The 16,244-nt window shown below is 33.0% G+C and overlaps 1 protein-coding gene across 1 annotated transcript; it reads left to right on the forward strand.

Annotated features, from left to right (window-relative positions):
* Positions 1-4,004: 4,004 nt before the first annotated feature.
* Positions 4,005-6,093, forward strand: LOC112697513 (uncharacterized). The gene is made up of 3 exons (XM_072221446.1): positions 4,005-4,739; positions 5,073-5,511; positions 5,832-6,093. The coding sequence occupies exons 1-3, from the start codon at positions 4,641-4,643 to the stop codon at positions 5,864-5,866; spliced, it is 573 nt and encodes a 190-aa protein (XP_072077547.1). The 5' UTR covers positions 4,005-4,640; the 3' UTR covers positions 5,867-6,093.
* Positions 6,094-16,244: the final 10,151 nt, after the last annotated feature.

Below are 16,244 nucleotides of genomic sequence, written 5' to 3' on the forward strand. Positions count from 1 at the left end.
CACCAATTTATGCCTGCAATGTTTTAGTTTTGTAGCCAATTTAAATAGGGGTGAGCCCACTACTTCCAAGTCCCAAACATGTTTACAATTCTCGATACCTCTTCGTTATCGCACCAACGCTCTTGGAACTTGAATCTTCTTCTAGACTTTCTTCCTTCCTTTTCTAAATTAATGAAAAAGGGAAAATGATCAAATCTTCTATCATCCAAATAAGACATAAAGTCTTTTGGATATTCTGCTCTGTATTCTGTCGAAACAAGTATTCTGTCTAGTATTTTCTTAATAAAATTACCTTTGAATTGCCTATTACTCCATGTGAATTTCTTGCCTTCATATCCCAAATCCGCCAATTCAGTTTCATTAATAAAATCATTGAATTTTTAAATGGATGATGCTGATTTCATTCTCCCTCCCTCCTTCTCATGGTGGGCTTTATATTTATAGTATTGAAATCTCCTACCACCAATCGATGCTCTCCCGAATTATCCATGACCTGAAGTAACTGTCCGAACTGAATTTCTCTAATAGTTTCATTGTGTGAAAGTGCATAGAAAAAACTTCCCATGTTTTTTCATTTTGACCACCCTCCCATGCAAAGTACAAAAAAAAACCTCAAAAGCTCTTATTTGTACCTTCGTTTCCTCCTTACAAGTAACTATTAACCCTTCCGCCTGTCCACGAGTCCACACAAAACAAATTCAAAAAACCAATATCCTTAATTACCCTCTCCACATGCGAGGTGTTATTTTTTGTTTCACAGAGAAACAATACTGTCAAGGACTTTTTCAAACTCCGATAGTTTCACATTGTCATCTCCATGGATCCTTGGGTGCCAATTGTTGGGCGGCACCCTCTCCCTTCTCAGTTTGACTTGTTTCTATCGAACAATACTTCTTACTTACTGCTATATCCTCCTTTTCCCCTGTTCTCCTTTTAACCCCTGTCACCTTATTGCTCAGTTTACCCTCTCCTTGCCATCTACTTCAAATGCAACTTTTGTTTTCCTTTAGTCTCAAGTGCACTGGCCGAAGCATTAAAAAAAATTCTGTTTGAGTTAAAATTCTATTTTGAATTTTCTTCTCTATTCTCCATCTGTGCTGCCTTCTCAGTGTTATATTTCTTTTTCTGAACTGGTTGATCAACAAGGACCAAAATTCTCCTCTCCTCCTTCTGTGTCCCACTTTCCACCTCATTGTTCTTAACTCCTTTTCGCATGTTAACCTCATTAGCCAAGAGACTTGCAAAGCTTTTGATCAGGCTTAACAGAGTTGGCTTTCTATCTCTTTGGTATTTCTTCTCTGGCTGCTGATCATCATTTGGATTCTGGTTCTCTTTTTGGGAGCTGACCTTCCTTCCAAATTGTTTAGCTTTGTTCCAAGGCCCCAATTTATCTTCTTCAACCTTCTTTGCTGCCGAATCCTCAAAGAATTTACTGCATCCTCGAGTCTCATGTCCCAAGAATCCACAGTAGTAACAAAAGTTTCCTATTCTTTCATATTTGACTTGCAGCTCAATCACCTTCTTATTTTCTCCTGCAATCTTCATCAATCTTCTCAATAATTTTGTGGCATCCAGCCCAATCTGCACTATTACTATTTGCTCATCTTTTTTCTCTTAAATTGAATAAGTCAACATCGAGTGCTTCTCCCATCACTCCCCCATTCTTCCTACCTAATTCTTTCGTTTTACAATGTTCCGGTAAACCCACAATTGAATCTTCTCCTTTCTATCTCTTTAGGTTGAGAATATAATTTTTAAATAGCCAAAGAAATTCATTCTCAATCTTAATTATCTCAATCTCCTTTCCAAAAAAAATTAGAACACGTTGCCACTATGATCCAAAATTTTAAAGCCCTCAAATTGTCTCCAGATCAAGGGTAAAACAACCTCTAAAGTACTAGCACTGAACATACGATCAGCCATTAATCTCCCTCCAAACCTTCCCTTATATTCTCCTTACCAAATTTAATAACTTGATCTTTCTTTAGCACCTCCAATCTACCTCCTAACTTCTGAGATGTAATAAATGTTATCATTATTAATTCGTATGAGATTTATTCACAAAAATTTTAATAAGGATTAACCTCAAGATCCTAGTAGAACACCTTTTAAAAAAATTCTAGCTAAGAGCACACGTTAATTTTTTTTACTTTTTATTTTAAATACTTGAGGTGGGATTTGAACTCCTTTTCTCAAAAAAAGAGGCACCATTGACAGCCACCAAATTATCATGCTTCTTATATATAAAACACACACACACATACATATATATATATATATATATATATATATATATATATTCAACATTATTCTTTCTTATTTTCAATATCTATCTTTCGTATTTTTTTCTATTTATGTTTAGTATCATTCGTGATAAATTTATTTTAATATTTTTTAATTTATTTATCTATAAATTTTATTTGTATCTAAAATAATTAAAATATTATTTTAGACATTTATTTTCCTACAGTCCCATCTCAACCACCACACACACGAAATGGACTTTATCCGTTTCAAAACTTGCATCCACGGAATGGATGAACCTTGGAAAGGAGCACACATGTTAATTAAAAAAAAAAAAAGTAAGTCGACTTGCATCACCTTAAATAGACTAAAATTTTTATGAAAAATAGTTAAAGAATTGATGAAGTAAAATTTTAGTTGAATACAATTATCATCAATTCGCTAGATTTGTTAAAAATTTAAAGAATTTTCAAGTTGTTTATAGTAGTATTAGAAATCAAAGAATGCCAACTTAAAGTTAAAAAAAATATAAGATGTTCAAGTTACTTATTTAAATAGTCAAAGTAAAGTTGGTCAAATATGTGTATTCATCACCAATTAAAAAACTGAAAAGTCTCGAATTATTAGCATCACCCTTTGCTTATATAAAAGCCATATGTACATATGATTATATGTGTGTTTCATAAAAAAAATGAGTATAGTTTCTCAAAATTAAAAATCTTTATCTGTTCTTTTATTTTATTGAGAGTTGATGAGTTTAGAAGATTGAAAATATAAGTGTCATTTATGTAAATGAGTGATCCTGAAACCAATCAATTGTAGAGTTTATACTTACAATACATCCAACATTGTTGCATTAGTATCATATCACTTCTTCTCTTCCAAAGAAAAAATGTAATGAATAGGGTATGTTGGTGTTAGTATTTAAAAAATATTTTGTTAGAGGTGTATCGATTATTAGTAAAAAAACTTCATAAAATATGAATGCGAAAAGGGTTAATGTGGAGTATAATTAGTATCATATTTTTGCACATATTGATGGGAAGTTTTTTAACATTTATTTAAAAAAAAAATTGAAAACCATTTTTTCTTAGAAAAATATTTAGAATTTGAAAAGATACCAAGATTTTTTTTTTATTATTATTTTGATTAGAATTTGAAAAGATACCAGACGACTAATTTCCTTTGCTTTCTTGAACTAAGTTCTTGATCCAATGCTTGTTTCTTTCCGTTCTCCAAAATATTTCAAGAAACTTGGCCATAAAAGAGCAGCAATAATATTTCAAGACGTGAGCGGCGTCGGCAAACGGATCGGGGGCTAATGCGAAAGGGTCCAAGGAGGGATAATGCGTGTGGTGGAAAGTTGTTTCTCTTTTATGTCTACGACTTTTAAGATGGTTACTGAGTTTATGGATTGAGAAAGAAATTGGAAATTTGAAGACTTGTTTTCACTGTTTCTTTGATTTTCTTGCAAACAGAGAATTGAGGCTTTGGTGCGATGGTTTGAAAGAGGAAGAGCGGTGACATTGGATGGAACATCTGCGCGGAAAAATAGAAATTAGGACTTTAGGAGGAAGGGAGAGGTAATGATGCGTATAATTAAGATTATATATTAAATAGTATTTTATCTTATTAATTAGGTACTTCTTAGGTACTCTTGAAGTACTCTGGTGTACATGGATGGTTAGATAGAGTGTATCTATTAGGGTTAGGATGTCTAATATCCTTGTATATATATGGATAATAGTAATGAAAAATGTAAGAAAGCTCTTCGCTCCTCAGCTGCCTATTTCTTTCTTTTCAGAGCCTCCTTTCATACGGTGCTTACTCCACTATTTTACCATTCAACTCTGCAGGTTTGAATAGAGTTTTGTTGGTGCGGTGAGCGTGGAGCCTGCAACAAAGTGTGAATCTTTCACCACATATGAGAACTTGTAGTGAGAGTAGCTCGTAAAAGTAGATCTGTCCGATTTATTCATCAATGGCAACAAATGAGGCAGAGGTGATGAATCCAGATACGCAAAGTTTCACTGCAGCAAATTTTCAGAACTTTGCAAAGATGATGGCTCAGTTTCAAGCTTTCCAAGCCACTTCTAGATCTAACACCAACCTTTTTCAAGATCCTTCAAGTTGTTACTACCTTCACCCAAGTGAGACACCTGGAATCGCTTTCACAACCACTCCACTTACCACATTGAATTACCACACTTGGTCCAGATCTGTGTGGATCTGTTTAAAATCGAAGAATAAAATTAGATTCATTGATGGCACGTGACTCAAACCAGCTCCAACGGATGATTCGTATGATGCTTGGGACTGTTGCAACACATTTGTGCTATCGTGGCTACATGGATAATTGAGTCCAGAAATTTTGCAGAGTGTACTGTGGTGCGACAATGCACACGAACTGTGGAAGGACCTCAAACACCGATTTTATGAGGGTGATCTATTTCGGATTGCTGAGCTTGAGGAAGATCTGTTCAGCACAAAGCAAGGTGAGTTATCTATCACCTCTTACTATACAAAACTGAAAGGGATCTGGGAGGAAATTGACGAATTCAGACCCATACCAACTTGTGCTTGCTTGATTAATTGTAGCTGTGGGTTAGACATAATGAGGCAATATAGGTTGCAGTCTTATATGATTCGTTTTCTTAGAGGTTTAAATGACCAATATGCAAGTGTGCGCTCCCATATTATGTTGTTTAAGCCCCTTCCAGATGTGAATACTGTATTTTCTCTACTTCTTCAACAAGAAAGACAAATGATGCATCTCATTGAACTAGATTCTAGAATGTTAGTGAATGTTGTTCACACTAAATCTATAGGTGAAAGAGAGTCATACCAGATTAGCTCAGGCAATGTCAAATTTGTTAATACTAGAGGTGAAAAGGGCCAATAATGTCAGAAGAAGAGGAAGAGGGCGTGGTAAAGATGGCAAAGGTACTACTAGAGGAGCTCCCAAACTTTGCTCTTATTGTGAAAAACAAGGTCACTTGGTGGATACATGTTACCAGAAGCATGGCTTTCCACCACATATGCAACCAAATCACTCTAATGGAGTACCTCTTTCAGCTAATTCAGTGAACTCAGTGGTAGTTGCGAGTAATGCAGAATGCAACCCCACAGTTATCCAAAATGAAGGCAAGATCAGTTTGGATGGGATATTCTTGGATAGACAGAAAGAAGCACTTATTGCACTATTCCAGCAACATAAAGAACCTCTTCATGATGAAAATTTGGCAACCATTCATACTCCTTCAGCCGGTATATTTCATCTCATTTCTCTTTCCGGTTTTGAATTGAATTCTCAAGATTAGATTTTAGATACGGGAGCAACTGCTCACATTTGTTTTAGTCTTAAACATTTTTATTCTATTAAACATATTAATCCAGTTAAAATTATCATGCCAAATGGTTCACAAACTGTTACAACCTTATGTGGAACAGTTTTCTTCTCAGCTGATTTTTATTTGACTGAGGTTTTATATGTACCAAGTTTTAAATGTAATCTCATTTCTATTTCAAAAGTTATTAATGTCTTATCTTGTTGTTTTATGTTCAATGCTCATAATTGTGAAATTCAGGAGCGGCCTACCTTAAAGATGATTGGAATTACTGATCAAAAGCGAGGACTGTATACAATGAATACTCAAGCAAAGATGACAGTCATACTCTTTATTCCCAACAAATGTATCATATAATATAATCTCTTAATTCATATTTTGCATATTAATATTTAGGTTAGAGAGATATCACGTGAGTTTAGGACAAATATTTATTTGTAAACTGTAAATTCTAAAAGATCAAGAAGTTTCTGTACGTGAGAAAAATAACCATTTTTTGTGAGATGTTTGTTATAAGTTTGTGACGTACTAAAATAAAAATACAAATAAAGATGTGAAATTTGTAATTCTAAAAAGAGAATAATTAACAAAATTACAGGAAATGTATATTTGACACTTTTATTTTGATAATATCATTTTTTTTATAAATTTATACAAAAATATAATTTAAAAAATTATATATAGAGAAATATTATAAAAGCTAAGTGACAATATTATTACCCAAATTATTAATTAACGTGCAATAATCATTTATATTCTAACAAAATGTATTAAAATTTGGTTTTTCTAATGGCAAGTTATTTTTACATAATATTAAATATTAGAATTTATTAGGATCAATTAATTTTTAATTAAAACTATTTAGTATATTTGAATATTTATTATAAAATTTTTTAGCTTTATTATTTTGAGTCTCTTAGCACCTATAATAAATACCCTTTTATATTGTGTATATCATTCTACTTTATTTGAATACACATTGATACACTTTTTTTTTATTATTCTCTCTTACCTTTTTAACATGGTATTCGAGTCATAGTATTCGGCTTCCTTGAAAAGGATATGTTATTTTTCTTTTAGTAAAATCATCGTATTTTTCACATTTTTTCTTTATGTCATTTTTTTCTAATTTTTTGTTATGTTTTTTTTTTCATCCTACTGATTAGTCTATCATTTTTGTTCGTATCTTTCTAAGTTTAATGAATTAAACACCATTATCATTCGCTACATACCTATTCTTATGGAAAAATCATATTTTTTCATCATCTTCGGACAATTCATAATCTTTTTTACAGTTTTGTCTGCACTTTTCTTGTGCCAATTTTGTCTGCTCTTTTCTGTAGCAATTTTGGTCTGTGTTTCACTTGTGACAATTTCATCTGCACTTCCCTTGTAGTAGTTCTGTGTGCACTTTCTTGCGGCAGTTTTCTTTCCGGCAATTCAGTCTCCACCCCGTTCTATCAGTTGATACAATTTTTTTCTTTATTTTATTATTTTAAATAAATTTTAAACTTAAGTTATCACTTGAGTTTGAGGGGAATGTTAGAATATATTATGATCAATTAACTTTCATTAGAATTATTTAATATATCTGAATATTTATTATATATAGCGACTTATAGGCTATTACATTTTTATTATTTCGATTCTCTCTTATCATTTATAAATATCTTTTTATATTGCATCATTCTATACAACTTGAATACACACAAACTTTTTTTTTACTACTCTCTCTTATCTTTTTAACATAGAGTTAGAATGTAATTAGGATGAATCAAGATCAATAAGCATCAATTATATTTATTTAGCATATCTGTATATATGTGTTAGAACAATAAAAATAATAAAAACATAATATCCTATAATATACAGATATACTAAATAAATATAATTGATGCTAACTAATCTTAATTTATCCTAATTATACTCTAACATTAAAATTTGATAGGAGAAAACATTTTTAAAACTAATTTCTAGAGAGACAGTGTTGGTTTGGATTAATTTTTTTGAATGAAAAAGTATTTTTTTAAATAAAATATTTTTATTTAATTTTAAACTTATTTACTTCTTCTAAAAACTAACAAAACCTTACTAAAAAACAAAAGACATTTTTAATATTTTAATTTTTTTTAAAAAATATATCCAAACGTAAAAAATCATTTTTGTCTATTAAATTTTTTTTAGATACTACTAAAAACAACATATTAGCTGCGATTTTTTTTTTCGAATTTTGACTTAAATTCGCAAGTAATTTTGTTTCCTGCAACTTTTGCTCCTAATTTAAATCTGCAGCATATGACCTCATGGATAACTATTGCATGCTCTGGGTTTTTGAATTTGCAGCTAATTTACTAGTGACTTTTACTACGAAAAACTTGTAAAATTTGCAGGAAATTTGGTGAAAAAATCAAACACTTTTGTCTAATTTTGATGCAATTTCAGCTGCAAATTTTTGGCATGTATGAAATTTGTAGCAAAATTCACAAGTAATTATTACAGTAAACTTCACAACTAACAAAATTTGCAAAAAAGATAGTAGCTAATTTTTTTGCAATAAATTTCGTAGACAATTAATTTATAATAAAATCCGTAAGTAATTGATACAGCCAATTGCACAAGAAATAAGATCTGTAACAATAATTCGCAAGTAATATTTTTCTCTTTTTGATGCAAGAAATAGCTACCGTATTTGCTATAAATCTTGCAATTTGCAACAAAAATTTTACATATTGTTCATGAGTGATAAATTTGCAATAAAATTTATGATAATTTTTTGAAAAAAAAAGTTTACAAGTAAATTCACAATTATTTTATTATTTTTTACTAGTAGAAAAATAACAAAATAAATATTTTTTTAAAACTAATCCAATCTTACCAAGACAATAAAACCTTGATCAAATTTGGAGAACCAAACTATTTAAACACTTTTTTTAACTATGATAGCTTGTCTAATGTCATACTAAGTGACGGTTAATGTTTCATTTTAATTTTCCGTTGAAGTCATTGACCGGTCAACTAGATTAATTAAATCTGAAGGATTAATTGATCAATTTAAAAACTGAAAAATAGCAAATTCAGGGACTAATTTACTTAGGTGGATATACAAAGCAAATGCACCATAAAAAAACATAAAAAAAAAAAGAGAATACAAAGCAAATGCATCATAAATGCCGATATACTTAACAGTTAACACTAAAAAGTCAAAATGTCAACCTTTTGCATTGACCCCGGTGTTTTGCATGTCAACATATTACATCCATTCCAATTTCCAAATTCAATTCCAATGATTCTAGTGCTCATCGTGAGATACCAATCAAATTGTTCTTTTGGTTTTGCGCTATAATCAAATTTGTAATAAAATTATTTTTTTAATTTTTAAATTTGGGTATCAACTTAGGATGTGTTTGGTAAAAGTATTGGTGAAGAAAGAAGTCGTTTGACCTTCTTAAAAATTTCACTTTTATGTTTGTCATTTTTTTTATAAACGTAGAAACGATTCTGCCTCTGAATTCACGTTGAGAAGAAGCTAAAATTTGTAACTTCTGCGTTTCACATTCATGGTTGTTGATTACCTTTAGAAAATTAGGTGAAAAAAATTTTTTTTTACCAACTTTACCCTTCATTTTCTTCTATAAAAAGGATACCAATAATTATAAGTTTTACATTAGTTTTCTGTAGTTCTTTCTACTTTTTTATAGTTCTTCCTTCCATTTTTTTTCCATCAAAATCGTTCAGATTTGTTTCAATCACTAGTAAATTCAATGTTTTAATTTTTTATTATTTTTAGTACTTATTTTCATATTTTAATTTTTAGTGTTATGATTTTTGATGTTATATTTTATATGAGTTTTTTTTGTCATTTTTTATATTATTTTTTATATGTATATTTTTTATGAATTTTTTTATTTTTGTTTGACTTTGTTTATATAATTTTTTATTTATTTTATTGTATTTCTTTTATTCATATGATGAATATTATTGATTTTTTTATTTCTTGTAGTGCTATAATTTTTTAGGTATTTTTATTAATTTTTATGATTTTTTTATTATTTTTTGTTCATATAATTTTTTTTTCTTTTATCTTTTACTACTAGGGGTGGCAATACGTACCTTACTCGCGGATACCCAATCCAACTCCACCCGATCGGGTAGGATTGTCAACGGCGGGTAGGGTTTTCGTGCGAGTCGGGTAGTGTATGGGTTGAGCTTTAACCCTACCCGACCAACCCGCACCCTATATATATATGCTATATATTTATATAAAAATATGTTTCAAGTGGATGTTAAACTAAAGATCTTTCACTAAATGCAAAAAATCTTTAGCCACTAAAAGAAGATTATTAATTGATAATTTAATATTTTTTTTTTACATAAAAGTCAGTTCTATTTTAAATTATTATCAAGTTATATAATAACGTTACATTTTTTAGTAACCCGCGGGTAGGGTCGGGTACCTGCGGGTTAAGAACGGGTAGGATTAGGGTTGAGATATTCTCAACCCGCAGGTAGGGTTAGGGTTGGCTCCAAACCCTACCCTACTCATTGCCACCCCTATTTACTACATTGTATTTATGTTGTGTATGAAATTTTTTTATTTATTTTATTCATATGAATTTATTTAGTTTTTATTGTATTTTTTTTCATATGATATATGTTGTTGGTTTTATGAAATTTTTATTATTTTTTATCTATATGATTTTTTTTTATTTTTTAATGTACTTTATCTTTGTTTTATATTAATTTTTTTTATTTTTTATTTTGACTTTATAAAATTTGTAATTGTAATTATTATATACTAAATTTATTATCAAAATTTTGTATAATATAAACTATGATCCTAAAAAAAAGGACAAAATAAATAAAAATTAATTATAAGTAACAATAGAGCCATAAATAATGAAAATTTATAGTCCAAAATAATACCGAATTAAAGATTACGAGTAATATTAGAAAAATTATAAAATATTTTTTTGTTTAACATTATAAAATTTATAGTACTCTCTTTCATTTTTTTATTGTATTTATTTATTTATATAATAAATATTTTTTATATTATTTTTGTTAGGTTCTATTTTTGTATGTATATAAAAAAATAATTTAAATTGATGTCTCTTTTAGTAATTTTTCATTAAAAAATGATTTTGAGTAGTATAATCCAAACAACAATTATTTTGCTATAATCAATTTTCATACAAATATTGTCAAACACCCAAACTTACTTTTCATTAAAATCAATTTTGTAAAATCAATTTTATGCAACCTCACACGTTTACAAACTGAAATCTAAACACACACCTAGTCCTTCAGTTTTAACCGGTCAATGGAAGAGTTTGCCTTTTAAAAAATACTACTTATACAATAAAATTCAGCCTTTAGTCAAACTTTAATATTATTTACTTATTTTTTATTAAAGACATATCCTATTTTTTAGATACATATTTATAATTAAATTTAATTTAAATTTTAAAAACTTAAATTTCTCTAACTTCCTATTCACTTCATCACTTCATAGTTATTATTTCTTTCTTTCTTTTACGTTACTTCATTATAAGAGACACTGTTTCTTCCTTTTTTCTTTAATGTTACATTCTTAAGTCTTAACAATGAGAAGCACCTCTCATCTTTGAGCTGAACCAGAACGGTGAAGTCAAGTAACACCCTCTTCTTCTTTCTTTTTTTTTAATTATTATTATTATTATTATTATTATTATTATTATTATTATTATTAAATCAATGAAGTTTTTAAATTTAGTGAATTTTCAAAATTAATTAAACTCATTTTAATTATTTTTTTATTCAAAATATTTAAAATTTATATCAAAAATACATCTAAAATTAAATAAACAACATAAATACATTTAAAATTATGTATTAACACATTTAAATTATTGTTATTGTAGTTTTAAGTTATATATTGAACACAAAAAAAATAAACTCAAATACACATCCAAAATTATAAGAATGCACTCTAAATATTTTATCAATACATTCAAAATTCATGTAAAAAAACTTATATATATACATAAGAACATAATGAACAATGTAAACACATCTAAAATTAAGTATAAACTTATATATGTATATAAGAATATAATAAACAACATAAACACATTTAAAATTATAAAAATGCATTTTAAAAGTGACGAGGAAAAAACAGAACAACAACATAATAAAGCTTAAAATGACAAAAAAAGAAAATGAAGAAAGAAAAATAAAATAGAATACCTATGAGAGAAAGAAAAGTAAAAAACATAGTAAACGCAAAAAAGATAAGGGGTTAATGAGAAGAGGAATGAATGAATTGAAAGCCTGCTTCCATTTATAGACCAAGCAGCAGCATGTCACGGCCTTGGACACACTCCAACGCTACCGTGCCGGCACTCGGACTTACTCAACCTCTTGAGTTAAGACCAAGTCAGCCTAACCCTCAATACTTAGCAAGAAAGCTAAGAACACAAGAGAAAGGAAGCTTTGGTGGAAAGAACACTTTATTACTCAATTGTTGGTTACAAATGATTCACACACCAAACTCTAACTCTCACCCCTATTTATAGCCATCCACCTCCTCAATGGATGGTTAGGATTAAATCTAATCAACGGTCCAGATTAATCATCCAGAACCTTCTTTACAAATATCTATCCTACCACAACTCTCTAAATGTTTCTAGATTATTCCATACCACTCTTTATACTTCTATATACATCTATACTCTTCTAGAATACTCTATGACCTTCCAGAGTATTCTAGAACCTTCTAGAGTATTTTGGAACCTTCTAGGACATTCTAGAACGTTCCGGAACCATCTAGAGTATTCTCAAACACTCCAGAAAACTATACAAACACTGTTAAATATAACCTTCTAAGAATTTACCGTGACATTCTCCCCCACCTAATGCGCAGACGTCCTCGTCGCGTTCTGTTCATGATAGCGCTCTAGGTGTTCTTGGAATTGCCACAGATCTTCACGAGCTTCCCAACTAGCTTCAGTTATTGGGAGCCCTTTCCACTTGATCAAATATTGAATACTTGGTGGTACCCCTCTTCGTCTCACAACGCGATTAGCTAAGATCTCTTCGATTTCTTTATCGAAGGATCTAATCACCACAGGCGGAGCACGACTCGAGTTACCTCTACTCGGTTCGTCTTGGTCTCCATGATATGGTTTAAGCATACTCACATGGAAGACCGGGTGAATCTTCATAGAGGGAGGAAGTTGTACTTTGTAAGCAACCTCCCCAACACGTCCAATGATCTCAAATGGCCCTTCGTATTTGCGGATTAATCCCTTATGAACCTTGCGAAAGGCTTTGAATTGTTGTGGAAGAAGTTTGATCATTACCTTGTCTCCCACTTGATAGCTTGCATGCCTCCTCTTCTTATCTGCCCATTTCTTCATCCTCTTGGCAGCTTTGTCGAGGTAAGAACGAGTGACATCTGCTTGTTCTTCCCATGACTTAACCATATGATAAGCTCCAGGGCTCTTCCCTGAGTAAGAGGAAGAAAGAGAATGAGGTGTAAGCGGCTGTTGTCCAGTCACAATTTCGAATGAGCTCTTCCCTGTAGACTCACTCCTTTGCAGATTGTATGAGAATTGAGCAATGTCCAGGAGTTTTGTCCAATCCTTCTGATTAGCGCTTACAAAATGCCTCAAGTAACACTCAAGTAAGGCATTCACTCTCTCAGTCTGCCCATCGGTTTGAGGATGGAAGCTTGTTGAGAAATGAAGCTCCGACCCAAGGAGTTTGAACAGCTCTGTCCATAGTCGTCCTGTGAAGCGTGGATCTCGATCACTAATGATGCTCTTAGGCAATCCCCAGTACTTCACCACATTCTTGAAGAATAGTCGTGCTGCTTCCTCTGCAGTGCAGTCAGTAGGGGCAGGTATAAAGGTAGCATACTTCGAAAATCGATCCACTACCACGAGAATAGATCCAAACCCCTCGGACTTCGGTAAGGCAGAGATGAAATCTAGAGAGACACTTTCCCACGGTCGCTCTGAAGGAGGTAGAGGTTCCAACAACCCACTTGGTGTCTTATTTTCAATCTTGTCTTGTTGGCACACAAGACAAGTCTTCACATAGCTCTCTACTTCATCTCTCATTTGAGGCCAATAATAAGAAGATTCAATGAGTGCCAAGGTCCTTCGCTGACCTTGGTGGCCAGCCCACTTGGTGTCGTGGCATTCTCTTACCAACTTCCTTCTCAGATTTTCCCACTTAGGAACGTATAATCTTCTCCCTTTTGTGTAGAGAAGGTCGTTTTCTAACCAAAATCTTTTGGTTTTACCTTCTCTAGCCAACTCCACCAACTTCTTGGCTAATGGATCGTGATGCAACCCTTCCTTGATGGTATGCACAATATCTCCTTCAACCATAGAAATGGCCGCCAACTCAGCCTTGCAACTCAGCGCATCAGCTACCACATTAGTCTTACCTGACTTGTATTCAAATTCGAAATCAAACTCAGCCAAGAAGTCTTGCCACCTAGCTTGTTTGGGGCTTAACTTCTTTTGAGTTTGGAAGTAGCTTGTAGCCACATTGTCTGTCTTGACGATGAAGTGTGAACCAAGCAAATAGTGACGCCAAGTTCTCAGACAATGCACCACCGCGGTCATCTCCTTCTCTTGGACAGTGTATCGCCTCTCTGTATCATTCAACTTGCGACTCTCAAAGGCAATAGGATGTCCTTCTTGCATCAGAACTCCTCCAATAGCGTAGTCAGAAGCATCAGTCTGTACTTCAAACACCTTTGAGTAGTCGGGTAGTGCTAGTACTGGTCCTTCTGTGATAGCAGCCTTCAACTCATCAAAAGCCTTTTGACACTCCTTTGACCATTCCCAAGAGTGGTTCTTCTTGAGAAGATCAGTTAATGGTGCAGCCTTGGCGGAGTATCCCTTGATAAACCTCCGATAGTAATTAGCCAACCCAAGGAATGACCTCAATTCAGATACCTTGTTTGGAGGTTCCCACTCTTTGATAGCCTTCACTTTTCCTTGATCCATGCAGAGAGTTCCATCTTTAATGATGTGTCCCAAGAAGTGGACTTCGTCCCTTGCAAAGGAACACTTTTCCTTCTTCACATATAGGTTATTCTCTCGCAAGATCTTGAACACGGTTCGTAAGTGTTCTACATGTTCCTCCAAAGTATTGCTATAGACAACAATGTCATCCAAGTAGACCACTACAAACCGATCAAGGTAAGGTCGAAAAATCTCGTTCATCAAGGTACAAAAGGTCGCAGGAGCATTGGTTAAGCCAAAAGGCATCACCAACCACTCATACGATCCATACCTCGTGACACACGTGGTCTTATGTTCATCACCATCGGCAATTCTCACTTGGTGATATCCTGACCTCAAATCTAGCTTTGAGAACCACTTAGCTCTACCAAGTTGATCAAACAAATCAGCTATCAAAGGAATGGGGTATTTGTTCTTGATGGTTACCTTGTTCAGTGCTCGATAGTCGATGCATAGTCTCAATGAACCATCATGCTTCTTTTGGAACAAAACGGGTGCGCCATAAGGTGCCTTCGATGGACGGATGAATCCAGCATCTAGCAAATCCTTGAGTTGCTTCTTCAACTCTTCAAGTTCTGGCGGTGCCATCCTATAAGGTGTTGAGGCGGGCGGCTTTGCTCCTGACTCCAATTCAATCTTGTGGTCCACCTTCCTCCTAGGTGGTAGTTGTTTTGGCAACTCGGGAGGCATCACATCCTTATTTTCTTCAAGGACTTCCTTGATTTTGGGAGGAACGTCTTCTCTTTCGGATGTTGACTCCTCTTGTAATAGAGCCAAATATGTAGTCTCTCCCTTCTTGAACCCTTTCTTGAGTTGCATGGCAGATAGTATCGGTGGTCCGCCAACTTTAGAGACTGTAGGGACCATGCATTGAGACCCTTTCTCCATGACGCATACTACGTCGTAGTATGGCATAGGTATTATATTTGCTTTCCTTTGCAAATCGAGTCCGATGACTATTTTAAAATCGTCCATGGGTGCTACTGAGAAATCCACAAGGCCCTTCCAAGAACCAAGAGTCATCTCAACCCCTTTTGCTACTCCTTTAAGGGGTTCACCCTTGGTGTTCACGGGTTTGAACCAGCCATTCTTTTCGGTGATCTTCAACCCAAGTCTCTTTGCTTCATCAGGCGTGATGAAGTTGTGTGTAGCACCAGTGTCAATCATAGCCATGACGGGTTTTTCATTGATAAAGGCTTTGACATACATCAAGCCTTTCTTTTCTGCAGTGCTTGCCTCTTTGGCCTTCACAGCATTTATGTGTTGGATAGATCCAACACACTCAGTTACTTGAGTTTGAGCTTCTCGTTCCTCAGCGATAGATGCCAAAGTCCCTAGCTTGGGACAATCCTTCATTTGGTGTGGTCCCTTGCACACGAAGCATCCTCCTTTGGGCACGAAAGCCTTCTTCTTTTCTTCGTACTCTTTCTTTGAAGAGTATTTTCCTTCCTTCTTGGTTGAGAAACTCTTCCCCTTGTCTCCCCCACCTTTAGCAAAACTAGGCTTGGAGGAGGACTTGGGTTTAGAGTCTCCCCTATGATACTCAGTGAGTGATTCGGCCACCACGATGGCCTCATCGACATCCTTAACATTCCTTCTTTGTAGTTCTTGCTTTGCCCAAGGTTGGAGTCCA

This window comes from Arachis hypogaea, chromosome 16 (assembly GCF_003086295.3).
Source record: "Arachis hypogaea cultivar Tifrunner chromosome 16, arahy.Tifrunner.gnm2.J5K5, whole genome shotgun sequence".
Lineage (NCBI taxonomy): Eukaryota > Viridiplantae > Streptophyta > Magnoliopsida > Fabales > Fabaceae > Arachis > Arachis hypogaea.

Coding starts and splice junctions, on each gene's coding strand:
- LOC112697513 (XM_072221446.1), top strand. CDS start 4,641: ATGCACACGAACTGTGGAAGGACCTCAAACACCGATTTTATGAGGGTG. Junction 4,740..5,072: donor TCTGTTCAGCACAAAGCAAG/GTGAGTTATCTA, acceptor CTAAATCTATAG/GTGAAAGAGAGTCATACCAG. Junction 5,512..5,831: donor CATTCATACTCCTTCAGCCG/GTATATTTCATC, acceptor TGTGAAATTCAG/GAGCGGCCTACCTTAAAGAT.